This window comes from Chinchilla lanigera, unplaced genomic scaffold, assembly GCF_000276665.1.
Source record: "Chinchilla lanigera isolate Chin_1 unplaced genomic scaffold, ChiLan1.0 scaffold00066, whole genome shotgun sequence".
NCBI lineage: Eukaryota > Metazoa > Chordata > Mammalia > Rodentia > Chinchillidae > Chinchilla > Chinchilla lanigera.
The window spans coordinates 5,601,648-5,622,819 of NW_004955467.1; the positions used below are offsets into that span (position 1 = coordinate 5,601,648).

General features: G+C 40.3%; 1 protein-coding gene across 6 annotated transcripts in view; it reads right to left on the reverse strand.

The window, feature by feature from the left end:
• The window catches only part of Dnah9 (dynein, axonemal, heavy chain 9), a 319,645-nt gene that overhangs the window by 244,148 nt on the left and 54,325 nt on the right, over positions 1-21,172 (reverse strand). For all 6 annotated transcript variants that reach the window (XM_013522070.1, XM_005399351.1, XM_013522071.1 and 3 more), the window contains exons 16-19: positions 17,976-18,172; positions 17,458-17,882; positions 5,707-5,929; positions 4,559-4,725 (exon numbers count right to left, since the gene is read on the reverse strand). In XM_013522070.1, the coding sequence (XP_013377524.1) occupies positions 4,559-4,725; positions 5,707-5,929; positions 17,458-17,882; positions 17,976-18,172 (1,012 nt within the window). The remainder of the gene's footprint in view (positions 1-4,558; positions 4,726-5,706; positions 5,930-17,457; positions 17,883-17,975; positions 18,173-21,172) is intronic.

The following is a 21,172-nucleotide window of genomic DNA, read 5'->3' on the forward strand; positions in this document are numbered from 1 at the left end:
TTTCCTTTCCTTTCCTTTCCTTTCCTTTCCTTTCCTTTCCTTTCCCTTCCCTTCCCTTCCCTTCCCTTCCCTTTCCTTTTCTTTCCCTTCCCTTCCTTTCCCTTCCCTTTCCTTCCCTTCCTTTTCCTTTCCCTTCTTTTGCCTTCCCTTCCCTTCCCCCCCGCTTCCCTCTTCTCCCCTCCCCATCCGTCCCCATCCCTCCCCTCTCCTTCCCTCTTCTCCTCTGCCCTTACTTCCCCACTCCTGCCCTCCCCTCCCCTTCCCTCTTCTCTCCTCTCCTTTCCTTTCCTCTCTTTTCCTTCCCTTTCACCCTTACCATTGCCTCAAGAAGCATCTTTTATAGGGTGTGTGAACAGTTTCCCCAGTTGGGGTTAAAGATGGCACCTTGTGCTTGCCAGGCAGGCACCGTGCCACTGAGCTATATCCCTGACCCATTACTACTTATCCTTTGAAAATTGTCTTTGAGGCTATAAATCCCTGAAGTTAGGGAATGTGCATTATATCAAAATCTGAGCACCTGCATCATTTTTGTTAACTCCACTACTGAGACCACAGCCTCATCCGCTCTAAGAAAATGTAAATCATGTGAATGAGTCAGATTAACTAGAAGAACAGGGTTGAACTGAACCAACAACATGCCATGGATACTGATATATCCCCAGGAGATGTAATGACTGATCTTCAGCTTTTGAGGAAACCATAGATACCGGGCAAGTGGGACCAAAGCCTTCCAGTCCTCTGTTCTCCTGCCTTGGGCCATTTGGAAGGTCTCATTTTCTCTAGTTGTCCTGGAGGACAGCTCGCAGTGAGGGGCCACCAAGAAGGTGGCCATCAAGAAGGTTCTCCTGCTGTTTATAGACTCTGGCTGCTAGCTGAAAACACAAATGGCTTCTGCTGAGCTAGAGCTCACAGGGTCAGATTGTCTTGACTAGGAAATCTCCCGATTACTCAGTCTCGAGGTGAGTGAGAAGGCTGTATATTATGGCAATAGTCCTTAAGGTCAGGAAAACTGCTGAATGTCAAGAAGACTAAATAAAAGGCTACCTCCAGAAGCGCTCCTTTCATGCAAGGAGGAGAATTAGTCCACAGTTTCAAGAGTGGTGAAAAGTTCTCGAACCTGGGTCTGATAGAGTAGTCAATTATTGTGAAGTGTGAGAACTCAGGTAAGAATGTGCTGATAGAGCTTCAAGAACTAAAGGAGGAAAATAAAATCTGGATTGGATATGAAGAGGAAACCTTAACCTGAGTGACCTGAATTCCCACATCAACTGTGAGACTGCAAGGGCCTACAAAGGCAATTTCTTTTTCCTCCTCAGAGACAAGAGCATTACAGGTTGAGCTTCACCTGTGTGATCCAACCAGGAACAGAAACTTGCATTCATAGAGCAATGCACCAAGGTGTGCAACTGAGAAATTCATAATGGCCTGAAAGGGGTAGAACCAGTACACACATAGTACCTAAGAATTTCAAATGCTCATGCATACCAAAGTAAGACACAAAACAAAACTCATGAGTTGACACCCACTGATTCCCTTTAAAAATAAGTGCACGATTCTTCTCTAGTCCTGATGGTTTTCTTGACAAAAAGAGAAATACATCAAAATTGCAATAACGTTTGGTTTTCCACACTGCTGTGAGCAGTTCTTTTCAAAGCATTATCTTCCAAAGATTCATCTGCATGTCAAATTAACAGATGTGAATTTGGAAAGCCCAGCTAAGAGTAGCAATATTCTCATAGCTAGCACAGAGTTACAGAAAGTGCTAAGAAAGAAAAATATGCATTCAGCCGTCAAACAAAAGTAAAATAAAACAAACTCCAACATATGATCAATACATATACCATATAACAATGAACAAGGGATATCAAGTCTCCAACAGACAAAAAAGCACACCAGTGCTTGCAAGCAGTCTCAGAAGTCTCCAAGCATCTGTGAAATTCTTTTGAAAATTTAAAACAGACAGTTGATATGAAGACATGATTTTTATGGCTGCTGCCATTGATATGGCTATGGTTAACTGTACATAGCTTAAAAACCCATCTCCCTCACTGGTATTGTCTCTACATGAGCAGCTTTTAGTTTTGAAAATTCATTTACATGACCAAAGGATAATTCAAAAAATAAGCTTTACAATCCAAAGGAATAGTCCCTTTGAATTAACTCCATAAATGCTTTAGGTACCAGCTGTTTCTCTGGAGCAAAAGCGTGGCTCCTAAGTCAATTATTCTAGATACAGATTCCTTTAGATTCCATTCTGTGGTACTATGACTTAAAGGAAACCAGTTACTGCCCTTAAGGGTAGTGGTTTTCAAACCCGACCGCCACAGGAATCCTCTGGAGAGATTTACAAAATACTTGCACACAGGCCTTACCCTGAGAGAGTCCAATTTAGTTCATGTGCAGGACACACACTGGACACTGAAAGTTTTTACAATCTCCCCACATGGTTCTCATGTGCCAGCAACACAGGTTAGATATGTTTTAGTGTAGAGTCACTTGTTTTGCATATCTATGTATGGTTACACACGTGCCTTTCCCTGTCTCTTAACACACTCTTCTTGCTCTTTATAGCTCTAAGGACAATGCTTGGAAGGTGGCAGCTACTTCAGGCTGCTCCTGAAGCTGAGGGAGAGAGGGATGTGGGGACAGATTGGTTAGTGGGTACAAAGTCACAGCCAGATATGAGGAATCTGTTTTCATACTAAATTTAACAGAAGGGTGGTCACAGTCAACAATACAGTGCATAATCTAATTCAAAACAGCTAAAAGAAAGGATTTTGAATTTTCTCATCACAAAGAAAAGACAAACATTTGAGATGATGGAGAACTTCAATATCCTGAGTTGATTATTACATAAAATGTGAATGTACTGAAACATCACACTACGTATGGAGGTATCTGAGCATTAAGAAGCACAGAGAAAATACCTTACGTCAACCTTCACCCAAACAATCCTTCCTTTAGGCTACCAACATATCTTCAAATATTATTTAAATATTTTATCCTCCATTTTAAAAAAAAAAACAAAACACAAGAGAACAGAAGTCCGTGAGAGTTTGGAATGTTAAAGGTTCAGTACAATTCTTGTTATAATTACCGTATATAATCCTCTAACAAAAATGTTCTAGATTTTTTTGTTTTTTCCAGTACCGGGAATCAAACTCATGACCTTGTGCTTGCCAGGCAGGCGCTGTGCCGCTGAGCTTACTCCCCAGCCCCCTGGTTCTAGATTTTTTAAAGGAAAAGTATTTTATCAATATGTGATCATCTGATACAGGTCCTGATAGGACTTTGCCCACATTAGCACCATGCTCTAACCAGAAGCCTATGTGGCAGGTAAGACTGTGAACCAGGCTTCATCTGCTGAAAGAATACATGACAAAGACTCAACAAGAAAACCAATAGCAACGAGCAAATCACAAGTTTTGAAGGTAAAGAGGTTTAATTTGCATTTTTCTCACGGCTAGGGGTGTTGAACACTTTTTCCATAAACTTTTTACCTATTTGAATTTGTCATGAGATGTATTTAGTTCATTTGCCAATTTTTAATTAGATTCATTGTTTTATGTATACTAATTTTTGAGTTCTTTACTCTGTACATTAATGCTCTATCAGAAGAGTAACTTGCAAAAGTTTTCTCCCATTCAGTGCATTGTCTCCAGTTTGTTGTTTCCTTTGTTGTGCAGAACCTTCTAAGTTTGAGGTAATCAATCCCATTTGCTTATTCTTGATATTCTTTCTTCTGCTGAGCCCTGTTCAGGAAGTCTTTGCCCATGCCAATGGCTTCAAGGTTTCCCTAACACTAATTCTATACTGAGATTCCACCCTACCCAGTCAGAGTGGCTGACACCCAGAATGAAAAAAGCAATGCTGGTGACAATACAGGGAGCAGGAAGAGGGACTCTCCATTGTTGGTGGAGACATAAACTAGTGCAACCAGTGTATGGGGATTTCTCAAAAGATTAAACAAAAATACCATTTTATGCAGCTATACTATGCTTGTGCATATTCCTCCCCAAATTAAAGACTGAGTACTATAGTTATACATTCATATCCGTATTTATAGCAGAACAACTCACAATAACTTAATCTTAGGTAAGCTTTGGAAACAGCCTCTTAATAAATGAATGTAGTATGAAGAAAATGTAGTATATACACATAATGGAATATTCTTCTGCCATAAAGAAAAATGAAATAATGTCAGTTGCAGGGAAATGGATGGCGCTAGAAGTCATCATATTAAGTGAAACTGGAAACTAGCTAGGCACAGAAAGTTAAATATTGCATGGGTCCTATTACTTGAGAAACCAAATAAATAGATAAATAACAAAGAGATGAGAGGAAATGAAGCAGACTTTTGGAGTTGGGGAAGGGGACTTAGGGCAAGAGAGAGGGGAGGGACAGTGGGTAACAGGACTGAAATTGATTAAGATATGTTTAATGTATGTGCCAACCTCCCACAACAGACTTCACAACTATGTAATATCAACTTGCCCTAATAAAATGTAATAGAACTCAGAAAAGGCACGGAGGTAGCAGAGGCAACTGCGGCCCTCACCTGAAGGGGGCCTCTTTGTGGAATCGCTCCCAGAACTGCTGCTGCTCCACATCGAAGGCGGTGCACCTCTGGCGGAGGATGGTCACTTCGTTTGCCTGTAGTGGAGCCACCTGCTGCCTCACGGTGACGGCCAGCTTCTTTATGTGGTTCCATTTCTCAGGCAGCTCCTGCAAAGGAGACCTCAGTGTGGTCAAACCCACAGCACTCCTCCCCTGTATCCTGGAGCTGGTATCACTGAGATTCTTTGATTCAGGCTATGCATAATTGCACTTCTGCTTGCCGGGGTGTAGGGTCAACTTACTGGCTTTGAGAGTTGCCCAGAGGATTGAAGAGCATAACTCTGAGTGTGTCTGCGGTGGTTCATGGATGCATGGCTTAGGGCTTATGCCTGGTCCCTGGCCTCTTCTCTGGTACTTTTCCCCTGTTCTGCTTCCCTGCTACCATACATTGCTCCCTTCTGCCATATTTCTGTCTTGAAGCCATCTGATCATGGACTGAATTCCCCTAAAAAGGGAGCCAAATTAAACCTCTCCCTCCTATTAGTTGTGGAAATCAGGGACTGCATCCAGGAACTGGGAAGCCACTAACACGATACTGTAATGTGATGCTATCATTCACCCATTCACCACAGTGTTCTCCCTCCCTCAAGTTACAGCTTGTAGCTCCTTGGTTACCTGCTCTGCCCAGTCACCTACTTCTGCCTCTGCACTGACCCTCCCACCTTCAGCCTCCAGCCCAGTGACACTCACCCCTGTATATTTCAGGCGTGACTGTTTGCCTCTCTGTGTGCTCCACATTCTGTCTTAGCCCATCTTAATATCACACAAACATTCTTATTTCTCCCAAATATAAACTTGGCTCTTTTTAATTCTGGGGAAGAATCTTCATCCATGTTAATTCTCCTGTATATCCACATCATTACATTCTTCTGTGTTTATTGAGTTACCGGAGTGACCCAGCCATTACCCATTGAAGGTCCAAAAGGTTGGACCTCATGTTAGTGACCCAGCCATTACCCATTAAAGGTCCAAAATGTCCAAAGTTGAGTCATCACCAAAGCCTGTTTTTCATTAACTTCCACCCACATTACCCCAGTCTTAAACCCTAAAACTTCTTTTCTTTTGTTTTTTAATATATAAATCACTGACCTCCAGTTGCTTAAACACAGCTTCTGGCAATTCCTGGTCATAGGTTTTCAGCAATTCGATGGTTTGCTTGAGGGGCTCAAACATGTCATCAGTGCTGTTCTGCCTCTCTTTAAGGGCTACAAGGTGTCCCATGATCTCAACCAATCCTTGGAAATCTCCTTTCCCAACTTCCTTGAGCAAGCCACTCTCACTGCTTTTTATGAATGCTTCAAGGTCATCCAAGCTAATCAATACAAACAGAACAGGAGGAGCCTAAAGGATTGTCCAGGTGACACCAGTGTTGCCTTTGACCCAGACGGTAGACTTCACAATTGGCCAGGTTCAAAGCAATTTTGCTCGTAGACTAGGCAATAGGGCCCACCAATGGCAGGGATGAGAGGCACAAAGAAATGAAAAAATCAGTAATCCCTGGGAATGTAGTAAATTACGGTGCCATTTGCAGATATGAGGAAGAACTGGGAAAGGCCAGGGGTTTTTTGTTTTGTTGGAGATGTGGAGAAACGTCTCAAACACTTTAGGTTTATGATGACCGATGGACACTAGCGACCTAAAGGAAAGATTTATTAGGCAATTGCATGTAAATCTGAAGATTCCAAGAGATGAGGCTTAAAATATAAATTTGGTTGCTATTAGCACATAGATGTTTTAACCTTACCTGTGCAGTGCTGAAAAAGGAGCCTAGGGCTTTGGGCATGCTAGGTGTATGCGCTAGCACTGAGCTGCATCGACAGCTCCACAGATGCTTCCGCAGCATTGGCTGAAATTATCTGGAAAGTGCATGTAGGTAGAGAAGAAAGCCCAGGATGGAAGCCTCAGGAATTTTAGTATTTTGAGGGTTAAGAGAGGAGAGGAGCCCTTAATGAAAAAGATTGAGAAGGCAGAGCTAGTGAGATGGAAGGACAACAAGGAAAGTGAGGAATCCTGAGGGGCACATGAAGATGCTGTTTGGAAAACAGGGAGGGTTAGCTGTGACAAATGCTGCTGAAAGTGAAAGTAAGATGAAGCTTGACAATTACCACTGGATTTGACCATATCAAAATTCCTGGTGGTAGGGGCTGGGGATTTAGCTCAGCAGCAAAAGCGCCTGCCTGGCAAGCGCAAGGTCGTGAGTTCGGTTCCCGGTACCGGAGAAAAACCAAAAAAAAAAAAAAAAAAAAAATTCCTGGTGGTTTTCAGCAGAACGGTTTCAGAGCAGTAGTACAGTAAAGCCTGAATGGAAAGTAAATTAGAGAATGAGGGGCTCTATTTCTAATTGTATGGCATACGTCACAGTGTAAATGACTCTTCTGGTAAAAAAACAAATACTTAAGCAAATATGTCAAAATCAATTCCAGATGTATCAGCAAGCTAATATGAAGTTAAGGAATGCCCAGAGGCTGAAAATGTAATGAAAACAAAACCACGTGGAGCTAGGCAAGATCTGAAGCTGCATTCACATAGTAGTTTCTACTTTTCTTGTTTTATCAACTGTAGAGAACAGGTGATGATCACAGGACCCACTCAGGGTGAGAGTTAGTGGGAGGTTGCATGTAAAGTTGGGAAATCCCTGGGTAAAAAATAAATGAATGTATGCAGAACATGGCAGTCTGGAAACTTGCCTGTTTGGATTCTGGCACTGAAGGGTTACAGCAGGCAGGAATCCAAGCGTGCCAGGGTTGGCAGAGCCCCTTGATGACTGGCAACAAAATGCAAATCTTTCCTGGAAGATAGCAACCAAGTAGAATCCCATCCTTACAGGATTCCTGACAGGTAAAATTTTAGGGAATATGATTGTACAATGAAAATCATAAAATACACAAGGAAAGCAGTCACCATGAGTGGAATGAATGAAATTTAAGCTGAAGATTTTGGATAGCAAAATTCAGATATAGAATACAAATTTGCAAGATGTACTGTTTTAAAGATACAAAGGTTCTTGTTTAAGTACCTTGCTTCATTGTTTGGTTCCCATATAGCAAGAGAATGTTGCTTCCCTATAGTTTCTTGGACATAAATTCAAGACTGAGTAAGACAGATTTCTTTCTTGTAGGCACTATATATTAGTTTATATAGAAATGTTTTCTTCTGGAATCTGTCTTCAGAGCCTAAATACATTGTTATCATCTCAGTAGGTTTTTGTCCCTGTCCCTGACCTAACTTGCCCTTTGCATTTGAGCATGAATTCCTCATTGTATTAGGGAATTGAGAATACAGTGATTTCAGATGTTCTCCAACCATACTCAGAATCTGTGATGGTGTGTAGACCTTTGTACTGAAGGACAGATTTGAAGAAGTGGTGAATTTAACTGTTGTGGATAACAACAAAATTAAGAGTTAAGATTATTAATTTCAGTGGATTATAGCCTCTGATGGGATTACTTTATGAGATGAAGCAGAGGATAGCAGTGTCTCCCCTGTCTAAATTGTATGGCAGAAAGGAAAAGAAAAAGAAGTTCAAAGACACATGGGACAGTAAGAGTAATTTCACACAAGTGTCATAAGAACTCCAGAAAGACAAAATAGAAATTATGGGCAAGAAGAAATATTGAAGAAAGTCTGGTTAAGACTTTTCTTGAACTACTGAATGGCAATAAATGCAACATCAGGAAAGCCCAACAAATTCCAGGAAGAATGAATATAAAGAAACCCTCACATAGATACTTCAGCATGAAACTGTATTACCAGAGAAAAACATAACGTTAAAGTTAGTTTCAGAGCAAGGATATATTTTTAACAATAGATAAACAGAGGAAGAAAAGCTAGACAACTGGCTGATCATTCACCCGCAAAAATGGAAATTAGGGAGCAGTGGAATAATATTTTTGATAATCACAGAAATTTTGTTTTCTTAAAATTCTGTAATACACTTTAAATACACTTTAGAAGAAGAAATAATGAGAGGGTTCTGTCAATAGAAGCTTGCAGAGGGACTTTCTAGTGGATGCACCTCGGTAACAGGCCCGTCTGCCGTGTGCAAAGATGAAACGAGAAGATAAGCTGGGGAAATGGCGCTAAATCTAAGTAAACAGTAAGCAGATGGGAGAGCTGAGAATGCAATTCATTGGCAGAGTGCTTACCTAGCATGCCGGAGCCCCTGGACTCCATCCTCAGCACCGAAAAACAATTTAGATGTATAAATGTTTAAAATAAAGTACAATTTTGAGAGTTTAAATAAGTAATTGAGAGCAATCTAAGCTACTAGGAATGAAAAGATAAGATTTCACGGATAAGCAATACAGATGGAACTGCTCTTGTATAGGTTTTTAGAAGAGTAAGACCACTGGCAGATGTTTTATTTTTTAATTTTAAGGATGCTTATTAAAGCAGCTGTTGTAGCCATTAGGATAAAACCACTAACAGGGGGACAAAATGGAGTAAGGAAAAGAAAAGAACACATTTAAAAAATTCAACCCAAAAGCAGGTGGGAGGAAAAAGCAACCACAAATAGAAAATACATGATAAAATGGCATATTTAAATTCAAAATAGTATAGTAAAGGTTAATGAACATTGCCCTCCAGTTAAGGGATCAATATTGTTAAAGTGGATAAAAATTTTAGTTGTACACCAATTATAAAAAAATCCTCACTTAATGTAATTATAGAGCAATGTATAAAGCTAAAGCATAAAAAGAGATATACTAAGCAAATAACACACAAAGGAAAACTGGTTTGGCTACATCAATATAAAACAAAACAGACTTTAGTACAAGAAATACAACTGGGGATAAAGAAAATCTTTAATTTTGAACTAAACCGTTTAGTTTTCAGGAAAGCACAAAAAGTCAATGTCTATATGCCCATCAAACACAACCTTAAAAATATGAAAAAAAAAGTGACAGAATTACAAGAAGAAATCAACATTACACCACTAAAGAGGAAGACTTCAATTATTTTGGTAATTTGTAAGCAGATTAAGAAAGGTCATAGTATAGATTTGAATAGAATTAACAAGTTTGATGAGATAGACATGCACAGAACATTACAGTAGTTAGAATATATACTCTTTTTAAGTGTGCATAGAAAATTAACCAAAACTGACTATATTAGCATGTATATAAAACAAGATTTAACAAATTTCAGAGTCTTGGTATTATACGTATCACCTTCTCTGATCACAGTGCAATTAAAGCAGAAATCAGTAACAGAATTATAACTAGAAAAATTTCATTCTTGACAATTTAGAAAGTCCCCAAATCATTGTAATGAATACTTAAAATATTTAGAGCCAGACTATAATCAAATATTACATACTAAAACGTAAGAAGGGTACGTAATGCATGTAGAAGGGAATTTATTAAAATACTAGTGTTCAAAATGTTAGAGGGCTCAAAATTAATAAGGAAAACATTTATCTTAAATTAGCGAAACAACAGAAAATAAATCTAAAGAAATAGTAAATGAAAATAATAAATATAAAATCTGTATTATTAAGGCAAAAATGAACTATAACATATAGAGTCAATGAATTGATCAGGTAGTTCTTTGTAAATCTCTGGAAAGAATTATTAAGAAGGAAAGAGTGTTGAAAATAAAAATGAACTAAAATGAATAGAAATAAAAAGGGGATATGTCATACACTGCAGAGACTGAACATGAACACATGTTCAATTTAATTTTTCATGAGATGGATATATTTCTAGAAGTATGACATTAAAAGTGACTTACTAAGAAAGAAATATTAACATCCTTATAACCATTAAAAGTTACAGGTTAAAATCTTCCCACAAAGAAAATTATAAGCTTAAATGCCTCTCTATAAGATTTAAATCAAATTTTCAAGGATCAAAGAATTCCAATATTACACTAGCTCTTCCAGAGAATAGGAAGGATTATTTCCTAGCTTGTTTTATAAAGCTACCAAAACTGTGAAACTGAAATCAGACTAAAGCAGTAATAAAAAGGAAGAGTGGATGCTAATCTCAATCACAAATGTAGGTCCAGCAATGCTAAACAAAATATTTGCAAGCAAAATGGACCAGAGGATATATTGGAAAAGGTAATACACTATGTTGACTTTATCTCAGTAATATTAGATTGGCTTAATGTTAGAAATCAAATAATAATGTTCACAACCTTAGCATCTCAAGGAAATAGAATTATTTAAGAAATTAGAAAAGCACTTCATAAATATCTTATCCACACTTATGCTCTTAACAAATTAGGAATAGAAGAAAACTTCTTTAATCAGATAAAATGAACCCACAAAAATCTCATACAAATATTGTACTTGAGTGGTACAATAAGAAGGAAATAAATGCATAATGATTGAAAAGGAAACAGTTAAAGCCATAAGTTAGTAGATGATGACTATGTATATAACAAACTCAAAAGAATATACAGATAAATTATTAGAACTAGTAAGTTAATTTAGTTAATTTAGCAACATTGCTTGACCACAAAATCAGTGTACAAAAACCACTTGCATTTCCACAGAAAATATGAGTTAAAAACACTTTATGCTAGGAAAAAAATACTGAATTTTAACAAAGACATGTAAATTTTTAAAAAAGTAATGATTACAGGATTTCATTGATAGAAATCAAAAGGACATAAGCAGAGAAATGACATTCTTAAAGAGGAACACTAAATTATGTAAGGAGGAAAGTTCTCCTCAAATTGATATACAGTCAGTGCAAACGCAATCAAAATCCCTATAGTCCTTTTCTTCTATGAACTGATGAATAAAATTTATATTAAAAAGTAATGGCCAAGAATTGACATGACATTCTTAATGAACATAAAGAAAGCAGCAACTTGCCCTGCCAGATACCCAGATTCATTAAAAGCTATTGTAATTAGAATTTTGTCATATTCATGTGGTGATAGACAAGAGACTACCCCATGTGAAAGAGAATATTCTAGAACTTTCAGAAGAGAATATTGGGCAATAGCATTAGGATCTCTAGGCAAAATAAAAATGATTTATTTAACATGACAAAAGAACAACATCGTAAGGGAAGTATAGGTATACTTTGCTACACTGAAATTTAGAATTATTCATCAAAATACTGTGGTTCCTCAGTATTCAGGACTCCCTGTGGATACCAAAATCTATGGGTGTTCAGAGGCTTGAGCATATAGTATTTGCATATAGCCTTCACACATCCCCCCGTATACTATATATCTATAGATTATTTATAATTACCAATACAATGTAAATGATATGTAAACAGTTGGTATACTGTATTATTTAGGGAATAGTGACAAGAAAAATGTCTGCACATGTTTAATTTTAAAAGATGTATTTTAGATCTGATGATTGCTGGTGGAATCTACAGATGCAGATCCCATGGGACAGAGGCCCATCTGTGTACCATAGCTGGAGTGAGAAGACAGAGCACAGAGTGGGAGGGTATGTGTATAACACATGCAATTAGGAGAAGATTAGATATGGAATAAAATAGCTCCTGTTGTCCAGAAATAAAAAATAAAGCCCAGTTAGAAAATGAACAACAGATATAAATAGATATGGCAAAGGGAACATTCAAAAAAACATAAAAAGATAAACCCCTTATTCAGAATTAGAGGAAGGCATAATATTTACTTGAATGAGCTGCTGCCAATCTGCCACAGAGAGGCCAGCTGTCAATCTCAAGAGGGTCTGAGATGTTGAGACACAGGGACTTTCATACATGACTGACTCTGCCCAGAAGAGGGTTTGCCATTACACTGGTGCTCTTTTGTTCATCAGCTCTGCTCTCAGGCGTACACTCTAAAAGAGTGCTTGCTCATGCACATTATGGTACATGCATAAGACAACCGCTAACAACGTTGTTGATATCAGAAAAACCACCAGAAACAGTCCAAATGTACATCCACCATTAGATGGACTGATAAGTTTGTATTCATCTCAGGGAATATTCTACAGCAGTGAATGATAGGTGACATACTGCTACACTTTCAGCATGATGGACTGCAAATACGATGCTAAGTGAAAGAAACAGAAAGGAAAAATATATAGTATACATTACTGTTTCATTTTCTTAAAGTTATAATGCAAATCTCTGTATGTGTGTATGTATACATGTGTACACACACACACACACATACATGCACACACACACACAAAGCCATGAACAAAACTGGAAAATGATTATTATTATTCACATCTAGGGTAGGGGTAACATTGTGCAGAGAGAAGAAGGACTTTATCAGGGAAGGGCAAAGAAGAAAATTTAATTTTATTGTATTCACTTATTTGTTTGTTTTTTAAATATCTAAATTGTGTTTCTTTTTTGGGGGGCAGACAAGGAAGGTCTCACTGTGTAGCCCAGGCTGGCCTCAAACTCACAGCAATCCCCCTGCCTCAGCCTCTCAAGTGCTGGGGTTACAGGCGTACACCACGGTCCAGTGAAAATTTTAAAATTTGGCAAATGGTCTGATGCAAGTATTTGCTTTAATATTTTCCTTGAAGTTGTACTATATTCCACAGTAAAACTTTTGTGGAAAGGAAATGGGAGGTAAATAAATCAAGTACAAAAACAACTGCTGAGTGTTTTGCTGTAAGGAGTGTATGAAGAAAACAGGAGGGCCACATTCACTCCTCAGACCCTCATGTTCCTCGTTCAGCCTATGCTTTGAGTTCAGAATTGCAAGGTGCATTCTGTTGTACGATCTGAAGTCTCTCTTTGCCTGAGAGAGTTGTGCAGGATCTCCTTGAATTTCATGATTTGGATATTATAAACATTTTGTAGCAATAGCGTTGTGTACTTTGGTTCAAACTGCAGAACTGAAAATACAAACTGGTTTAAAAATGATACAATTGGAAAGACTTACGGGATCCTACTGCATTTTCTTTTTAAGTATGGCAGTTATGACAGTATGTTAACATGATGTTGAGAATGTAAAAAGGAAGAGATTGATGATGGTGGAGACAGAGAATATTGAAAGCATATTATTTGTCCACTTTCTGTTCCTATAGCAAAATGCCTGGAGCTTTATAAAATAAACAGGTTTCTTTGCCTTATGATATTACTGGCTTCCTGGAAAGGGCAACCTCACTGTATTACAGCATGGCAAAGAAGTAGGAAGGCAACCGGTCACATGCACAAGGAGTCCAGCACCTGGTGCGGCTTGCCTTGTAACAACCTGCTTTGGTGAGAACTAATTCCCTCCATGAGACCAGCATCAGCCCCTTGGGGAGGCAGTGCCTTCATGAGCTCATACCTCCCACTAGGTCCCACATGTTAAAGATTCTGCCACTTCAACACAACCAACCTAGCGTCCAAACTTGTGCCACTCAAACCTTTGGGGGACTCAAACCATCTCCAAGTCCTTGAGTAGGTGAAGGAGGTTGGATTTACAGTGGCAGGGATATCGCTTCTTGGCCTTTTGGCTAAGATCAAGTGTACAATGGCAGGGATAGCTTACTCACTGCCATAGGTAAGGTAGCGGGGTAAATGGCTTCACATGCAGACAGGTTGGTTGGCAGACTTGTTAGTGATGAGGTGAATTTGTTTTCTCATGAGTGTTTCTAACTTTTCAGTGAAATAAGGAACAAGGGAATGAAGGCAGAGAAGAGGCTTGGAGTTAGAGGAGGGCAAAACATTGGGAGTGTGGGAACACTGGGAAGCAACTAGGAAAATGCACAGGGCCTACTTGAAACGCATGCTCATAGATTTAATGTGGGATTGGTTGGGAGAATGGTTTATTTTGCTTTAGCCAAGCTGAATTGCTCAGGTGGAGACGTGGAGCACCAGTTTTTAAACAGAGTCAGGGTTTTGCAAGGTGGGAACAGGAGGAAATGGGGGACTAGTACAGCAAACCTTGAGAAGGTGGTAGAATCAGTGGACTGGAAATCCTGAGGGGTCTGAAGAATTCTGCACTGTGAGGCTGCCAAGCAAGTGAGGCAGAAAAATACCAGGTATACTCGGAGAAGGGAATGCTTACCCTTGAGCTTTTGAAGGGGGAGCAACTACTTCCTCATCTCCCCTCCCCCACCAGGAGTGCAGGGCACAAGTGGACAGCAGCTACATGGCAGGAGGAAGGAGCCCTGGAGTGAGGAGAGCAGCAGATAAGAGGTAGCTGCCATGGAGACTCCAGGGGGCATTAGCCCCCTTAGAGTGACTGTCAGCAGAAGATGGGAATGGAAAATGTGAGCCAGAGGATAAACTCCCCAGTGATGAGGAAGAATGACCAAGAGCTTGGCAGGTGACCTCAGCAAGGCTGAGCGGCAGTTTGTGCTATCTGACAGAAATCACTGCGTGAGGAGTTGGTGATCTTGAGGGAGAATAATGGTGAATAATGTAGGAGCAGCCCTGAGGACCAAGGACATGTTCCCCACCTCTAGGCCCCACCCCCCAACCCAGTGTATAGGAATAAATTGTTTCTATCATTTGTATTATTTCTATTTTTATCTAATCCTCAAAAACACAGTAAAACATTCTAAACTGCAGCAAGGTTAATGGAACAACTGACTTCATGTTAAATATGGAAGCCTTCTTAGATGAAACTTTCCTTACTGTTTTTTTTCAGTGATGGGGAAGTAGAAGGAGGCAAGAACCCAGGGCTCCTGGCTGCTGAACCGTGTGTTTCTCCTGTTAGGCTCTCAGAACAACTGTTAGATGTCCATGGTAGCTGCCGTAGTGACAAACAAGTGATACCTTGTTGGATCCTTTCACACCTGGGACCATGCAGACCCTGAAGGAATTGCCCCATGCAGGGCTGTCCTACCCCTTGAGATCCCTGACTTGAAAAGTATACTTTTCATTTGCAAACCAACAAGCTCAGAGCCCAGCCTCCTCCTCCATCAGGGCCACTTCCCTCATCATCCCAGGCCAGGAACTGATCAAAAAGGCACAGCCCTTATGCCTCCGAGCCCACAAAAGTCAGTCACGCACACCAACCCTAAGCCTGCTGACCCTGACTCACCCATTTCTTCCCACAGAAACCACATTTTCTTGCCCACACCTCTCTTACCCTCACTCTGGGTGACATGGGTGGGTGCCTGTGTGGTGCTGTGTGGCCTGGCATGTCACCTCTTTTTGGGAGCTGTGACTAACAAACTACATTTTGGATGGAAGTCATCTCCTGGGCTGCTGGCCTCATCATTTCAAAATAATAAAATTTGTTATTGATTGATTTCTTGATGATAGCCATCCTTTCTGGAGTGAAATGGAATCTCAGTGCTGTTTTAATTTGAACTTCTCAAATGACTATACTACAGCTATAAAGAACAGTAAACTCAAGGTTTTTATAGGTAAATGGATGCAACTTGAGACCATACTCGTAAGTGAAATAAATCAGACTTGCATGTGTAAACATCATATTGTATCCCTAGTGTGAGAAACTGAAAGAGTAAATAAAATCCAAAAAGTACAACAGATACTGTGAAATGGGAAGAAACTGCTCAAAAGGAAAGAAAAGCTAGGATGGAGGAAAGAACAAAAGAAGGAGGGGAGAAGGAAAAAATATATACATAATACATATAAGACAGCTAAGATACTATTAATTGCTATTAGCTCATTAAAAAGAGAGGTTTGTGCTTATATTATTTGATCAATTTTTCATGTCTATATCTTGTAATCTGAGCAACTACTATGAAGATAACAACATGCAATCTCTTATTATCTTGTTTTGAAATTCTGTATCATTGTTTGTATTTTTTTCTCTTTGAAATTAAAAAAATGGAAAAAAAACCCAAATAATAACAAAACCTACATTTAAAAATCTGCTGCATTTTCTTGATTACCAGATCTACCGATGGAGGCCCAAAGTCATGTTCACTGTAAGGGAATCTCATCTGGGTGCATCTATCACTGCCCTGCTGCCCACCAGCCTTCCTCATCTTGCCTCAGGGTTCCTCAGTGGGCAAAAGCTTTTACATCTGTGAAAAACTGGCTGCTGCTTCTTAAAGAATACATGGGAAGACCTCTTCCAAACATCTCAGGCCTTTCCTGGAGGTTTCTAAAGTGGTGGACATCACCCTTGCAAAGGCTTTTGGAGCTTAAGATAGCTGAATCCTGAATTTTGCTATTTCCTTTCTGCTCATGGCTTTAGACCATGGAACAGCCAGCAGCAGCACTGAGCAAGAGCAGCACCAAAGCAGGGAGCGGGTCAACTTGTTTTCCTGGCGTGTCAGGCAATCTCTGAACAGAAGGACCTGTGGTAGTGGTTGTTCCACCACAGGATTCTGAGTGGGTGGGGCATCTAGATTTTGACTGTGGCAACCCTTTGGAGACAAGGACGAGGTAGAGTGACCAGGGGACTGCTGACCAACTGAATCCTTCACTCAGGGGATGATGCTCTGGGTTAAAAAGCCCAGTACTGAGCGGATGGTCTAGGTTCACCATGGGGCAGGCAATTTCAGATGCAGGCTGTAGTAGGCAAGGAAGGGCACAGACAGGCACCCAGGAGTTGGAGCTTCCACATCTGGACCACCTGAGGCAAGGAATAAGTGGCAAAAATAAATCTAAGGGGTCCATTAGGCGCCCTGTGCTTACAAGGCTTAAAGAAATTTCACAGTAGGAGCTGTGAAAGAAGGCTGGATCTGTGATCATTATCTTGAACATATTCAACACGTATTGGGTGCCTTTCATCCACTGGGCACCCAGTGGAAGATAAAACAGGGGTTTTATCTGGTGAACAAAAGAAAGGGCAGGACTGTGGTGACCCTGGCATCTACAGGAGTGGAACTTCCAACTGGCTGTTTTAATTTCTAATTTAGCTAATAAGCCCTTTGGGAAAAATACAAAGATGTTCACAAGCCATATGTTCACCTATGGTATTTATAGGTGGCCTTGGATGCTGGAAGGAAGCTAGGACAACTATTACCTGTTAGTGACATAGTCAACGAGATGCTGTTTAAACATGAGGCTCCACTTTTTAATTATATTCATCACAGATGCCTTAAAGGGTCGCACATCAATTTTCATCCAGCTGTCAAACACCTTGGTGGGCTCCAGTCTGCACACCTCCTCATAGAGCTTTTCATAAGAGTCAATCTGTGCTTTGAAGTGATGTAGGAGGGGTGGACTCTCTGGGATGCCATCTTCTGCATGAGCTTCAATCACCTCGGGTGTGAGGATCTGACCATACAACAGAAACTGGCCCAAAACCTCCTTCCGGTCCTCCAGATAGAGGTAGGAGTACTGGCTGAATGTGTTCCGATAGCCACAGCAGAGGGTCATCATGCGCTGGACCCTCTGCCTGAGTGTGTCCCGTATACTTGCAAGGTCGGCCATGTCCTCCAGCGCAACCTGGAGAAGTAAGGAGACACCAGGGAGGTTATAATGGTGCTTGGTAGCCTGTTGCAGACATGGCTGGAGAGCACATGATTGCAGCTCCCCTACCTGATAGTGAGGACAGCCGTTCTGCAGGGAAAGCCGTGGTACCAGAGATGCTACCCCAAAAATGCTGGTGATGAGATTCTCAATGATGTCATAGAAGCCCCCCTTTACTCCAGACTCCAGAGAGGGCTGGAAAACTAATTCTGGGACAGCAAGGCAGAGTTGTGCTTCAAATATTGGGGTGAGTCCCACCTTACACTCTGGAAAACAAGGAAAACACATCAATAGAGCAGCAATGAATGGGTGAAATTGGCAAAGGAGAAGACTGTTTTAAAATAACCAGGGTGTTTCTCTGGAGTGTAGGAAACTGGAAATGGAAAGTTGTCAGGAAGGTGAGGGGCAGAGTCTTGTAGTTGCTTACTGTGGAGCCACTGATACTTTGGATAAACCTATTTTTGCACAGAGCTTTCTTGGGAATTGCAGCACATTTACTGTCCTTGTTCTCCTGCTGCAATTCCCAATGACCAGCGATGCAAGCCAGTCCCGTTCCACATGTTCAAATGATTCTGGGGGCAGAGCTTCTGCTCCTTGAGAGGAGGCTGATTTTTCAAAGCCAGTTTCTTACAAGCAGACCATTTCTTTCCGGGTTGTGCTATTCCACTGATAATCACTAAACGAACAGGGTAAGCTCGCCAATGGTTGCAGAGGAATGAGAAGCAAAGAGGAATTATGACCCTGCCCTTTTGGCTTCCTTTCTGAAAACATAGAACTTATTTTAATTCTGTAGTCCAGTGATAAAAAATTTTAAAAACAGCATAAATAATTCACACATTCTTGATTACTTGCTAGATTAACTTGCCTTGTTAAATTTAAATCAAAATACAAGGTGGAGCACAATGTCCTGAGTAGAAGATAAATGCTTACACCTGTACCAATAACCACTTAATTTCATGTATCTTTGTAGAAATATTTAGGGTCCTATGAAGGACTGGATATTGTGAGCAGAAGAGACTTCTCAGTGAAATCCATTGTCCCCTTAGTCCCTAGAAATAGAGCTTTAGCTGAGCACATGGCCAAATTTCCCAGTTCAATGTGTGGCTGGGTGTGTCAATATGATCTCCTCACTGGTAGAATATGGGAACCAGCAGTGGTGCCATTTCTGAGTTGGTACCCTTGAGGCAGAAGAACAGGCTTGAATATGGTGATAATCTGGCTCAACACAGAACAGGACAAAGCCTAAGAGGAACAGCATTTTCTAGCTTACTTAGGGACAGACTTGTCTTTCAAGCTATGTCATTGATGGAGTTTTTGTTACTACAGTGCAGCCATTCACTCTAACTAAATAACTACAGGATCCTCAAAGACATTTAAGTCTAGGGCCTTGCCTTTAAAATTGTAGGGATCAACTATGAATTTGTATTATAGGACTTATTATCCCATTAAATGTGTATTTTACTCCAGGGAATACAAGTTTGCCAATAGGATAATAATTATATGAATATCAAATAGTTTTTTAAAACCAGCTATAGTATTAAGCATTACAGCATTTGAGAATTCCTTATCTGAAATGCTTAGAAAAAGAAATATTTCAGATTTTGGATGTTTTTGGAGTTTGGAATATTTGCATAGACTTTATTGATAGAGCATCCATAATCTAAAATGGCAAAATCTAAAATGCTCTGAAATCCAAAACTTTTGAAGTTTAAAAACGTAGGGTTCCATAGCACACTGAATTTCAGCTTTTCAAATTAGGAATGCTCAGTGTACACATGTACTTATAATGTGATGTGTATGACTATAAATACTGTACACTTACAAATTAATAGATCCATGACTTTAATAGATTGTTAACATTTTGACTGTCTGAGGGTTTGGCCACATGTGCTGACATGAGAATCTAATCCCTACCCTGGAGGTAGTGCAAGCATAATCATGCAGGACTGTTTCTCCTGGTGCCACAATATTGGTGCAAGTAAATTACTTTAGGAGGAAAGAGGAGGAAGAACATTTCTTGAAGGGTAGGGTAGCATTTCACCTGCTATTTATGCAGGGTTTGGACTTTGAGAGACAACAGGGAGCCAGCTCAAGCTATTGGAACCAAATGGGTGTCACCAAAACCAAGAACTCAAAATGGTAAGATGAACCTGAAATGAAAAATCTGCTTGTTTTAGGCTCTGTTACTGCCCACCCCAAGCAGGTAACCAGTGGCTTTAATTTTTATAGTTCCTCAGTTCAGCAACTGCTAAGCCCAGCTTGTGGCCATGAAAGAATTTGAAAGTTCTCTATTGTGAAGAAAATATGTCCTCCCGTCTTGCTGTTTCCATGGAGGGAAAGTAAATGGTGATCCTGGAGAAAGACTCCCATCTGTTCTCTCTGTCCCATTGTCCCCACTCTGCCCTTCTCACAAAAGGACAAGTGATATGTCAGACAGCTCAGGTCAGGAGGGGCAGAGACCAGCTTGGCAGTCACTATAGGTAGATACTATCTCTGTGCATTGCCTGCACCTATCTGTAGCTCAGGCATCTGCCTAGATCCAGGAGAGGGCTGAGTGAGGTGGCTCCTTGCACTGCTGACATCAGAGGCACTTTGATCAATTCCCTGAAGTGAGCATTACCATTGCTCGGCCCAGGGATCAGCTCTCCAGTGTTAGAGCCTGTGCTTCATGCCCTTCAGCTCAGTCACCCTAGACCTTAGAAGATGATTTTTCCCTTGTGACTGTGATGGATCCCCTGGATCTTGCTGCCAGATTTCCTTGATTTGGAGAACCCTTGCATTCTGTGGGCAGAGACCATACTGATACCCCAGTATCTTTCTCCAGAATCCCCAGAAATCCCCACTGGGGAACACTCAGCTTGGACTTTTTTCCTCTGTGTATTCTCAGCCTAGATCTCTGTCTGCTGTGCTTTCTTTTATGGGCTGGATATCTGGACATGTCTTATATTAGCTCTGCATTTGATTTTTCTTTGAGTTGGTCTTGACATCTTAAATGCTCATCTCACTTGCATCTTCTGGCTTCCAAATTCTCACCTCTCACTTTTCATTTTAACTCCTTTGTTGGGCAACTACGGATATTCCAGAATGTGAAGACTGAATTCAGCGTCTAGTCCTTAACTCTTCCTCCCTTTCTGCCTCATCACTTTACCAGCCAAGCTCAGCCCTTACTGGATCTTCGATTCTGCACATCTTATTCCAATTTATCCACCACAAATTCAAAGCCTTTACTTATTTTGATTTTTTTTTTTTTTTTTTTTTTTTTTTTT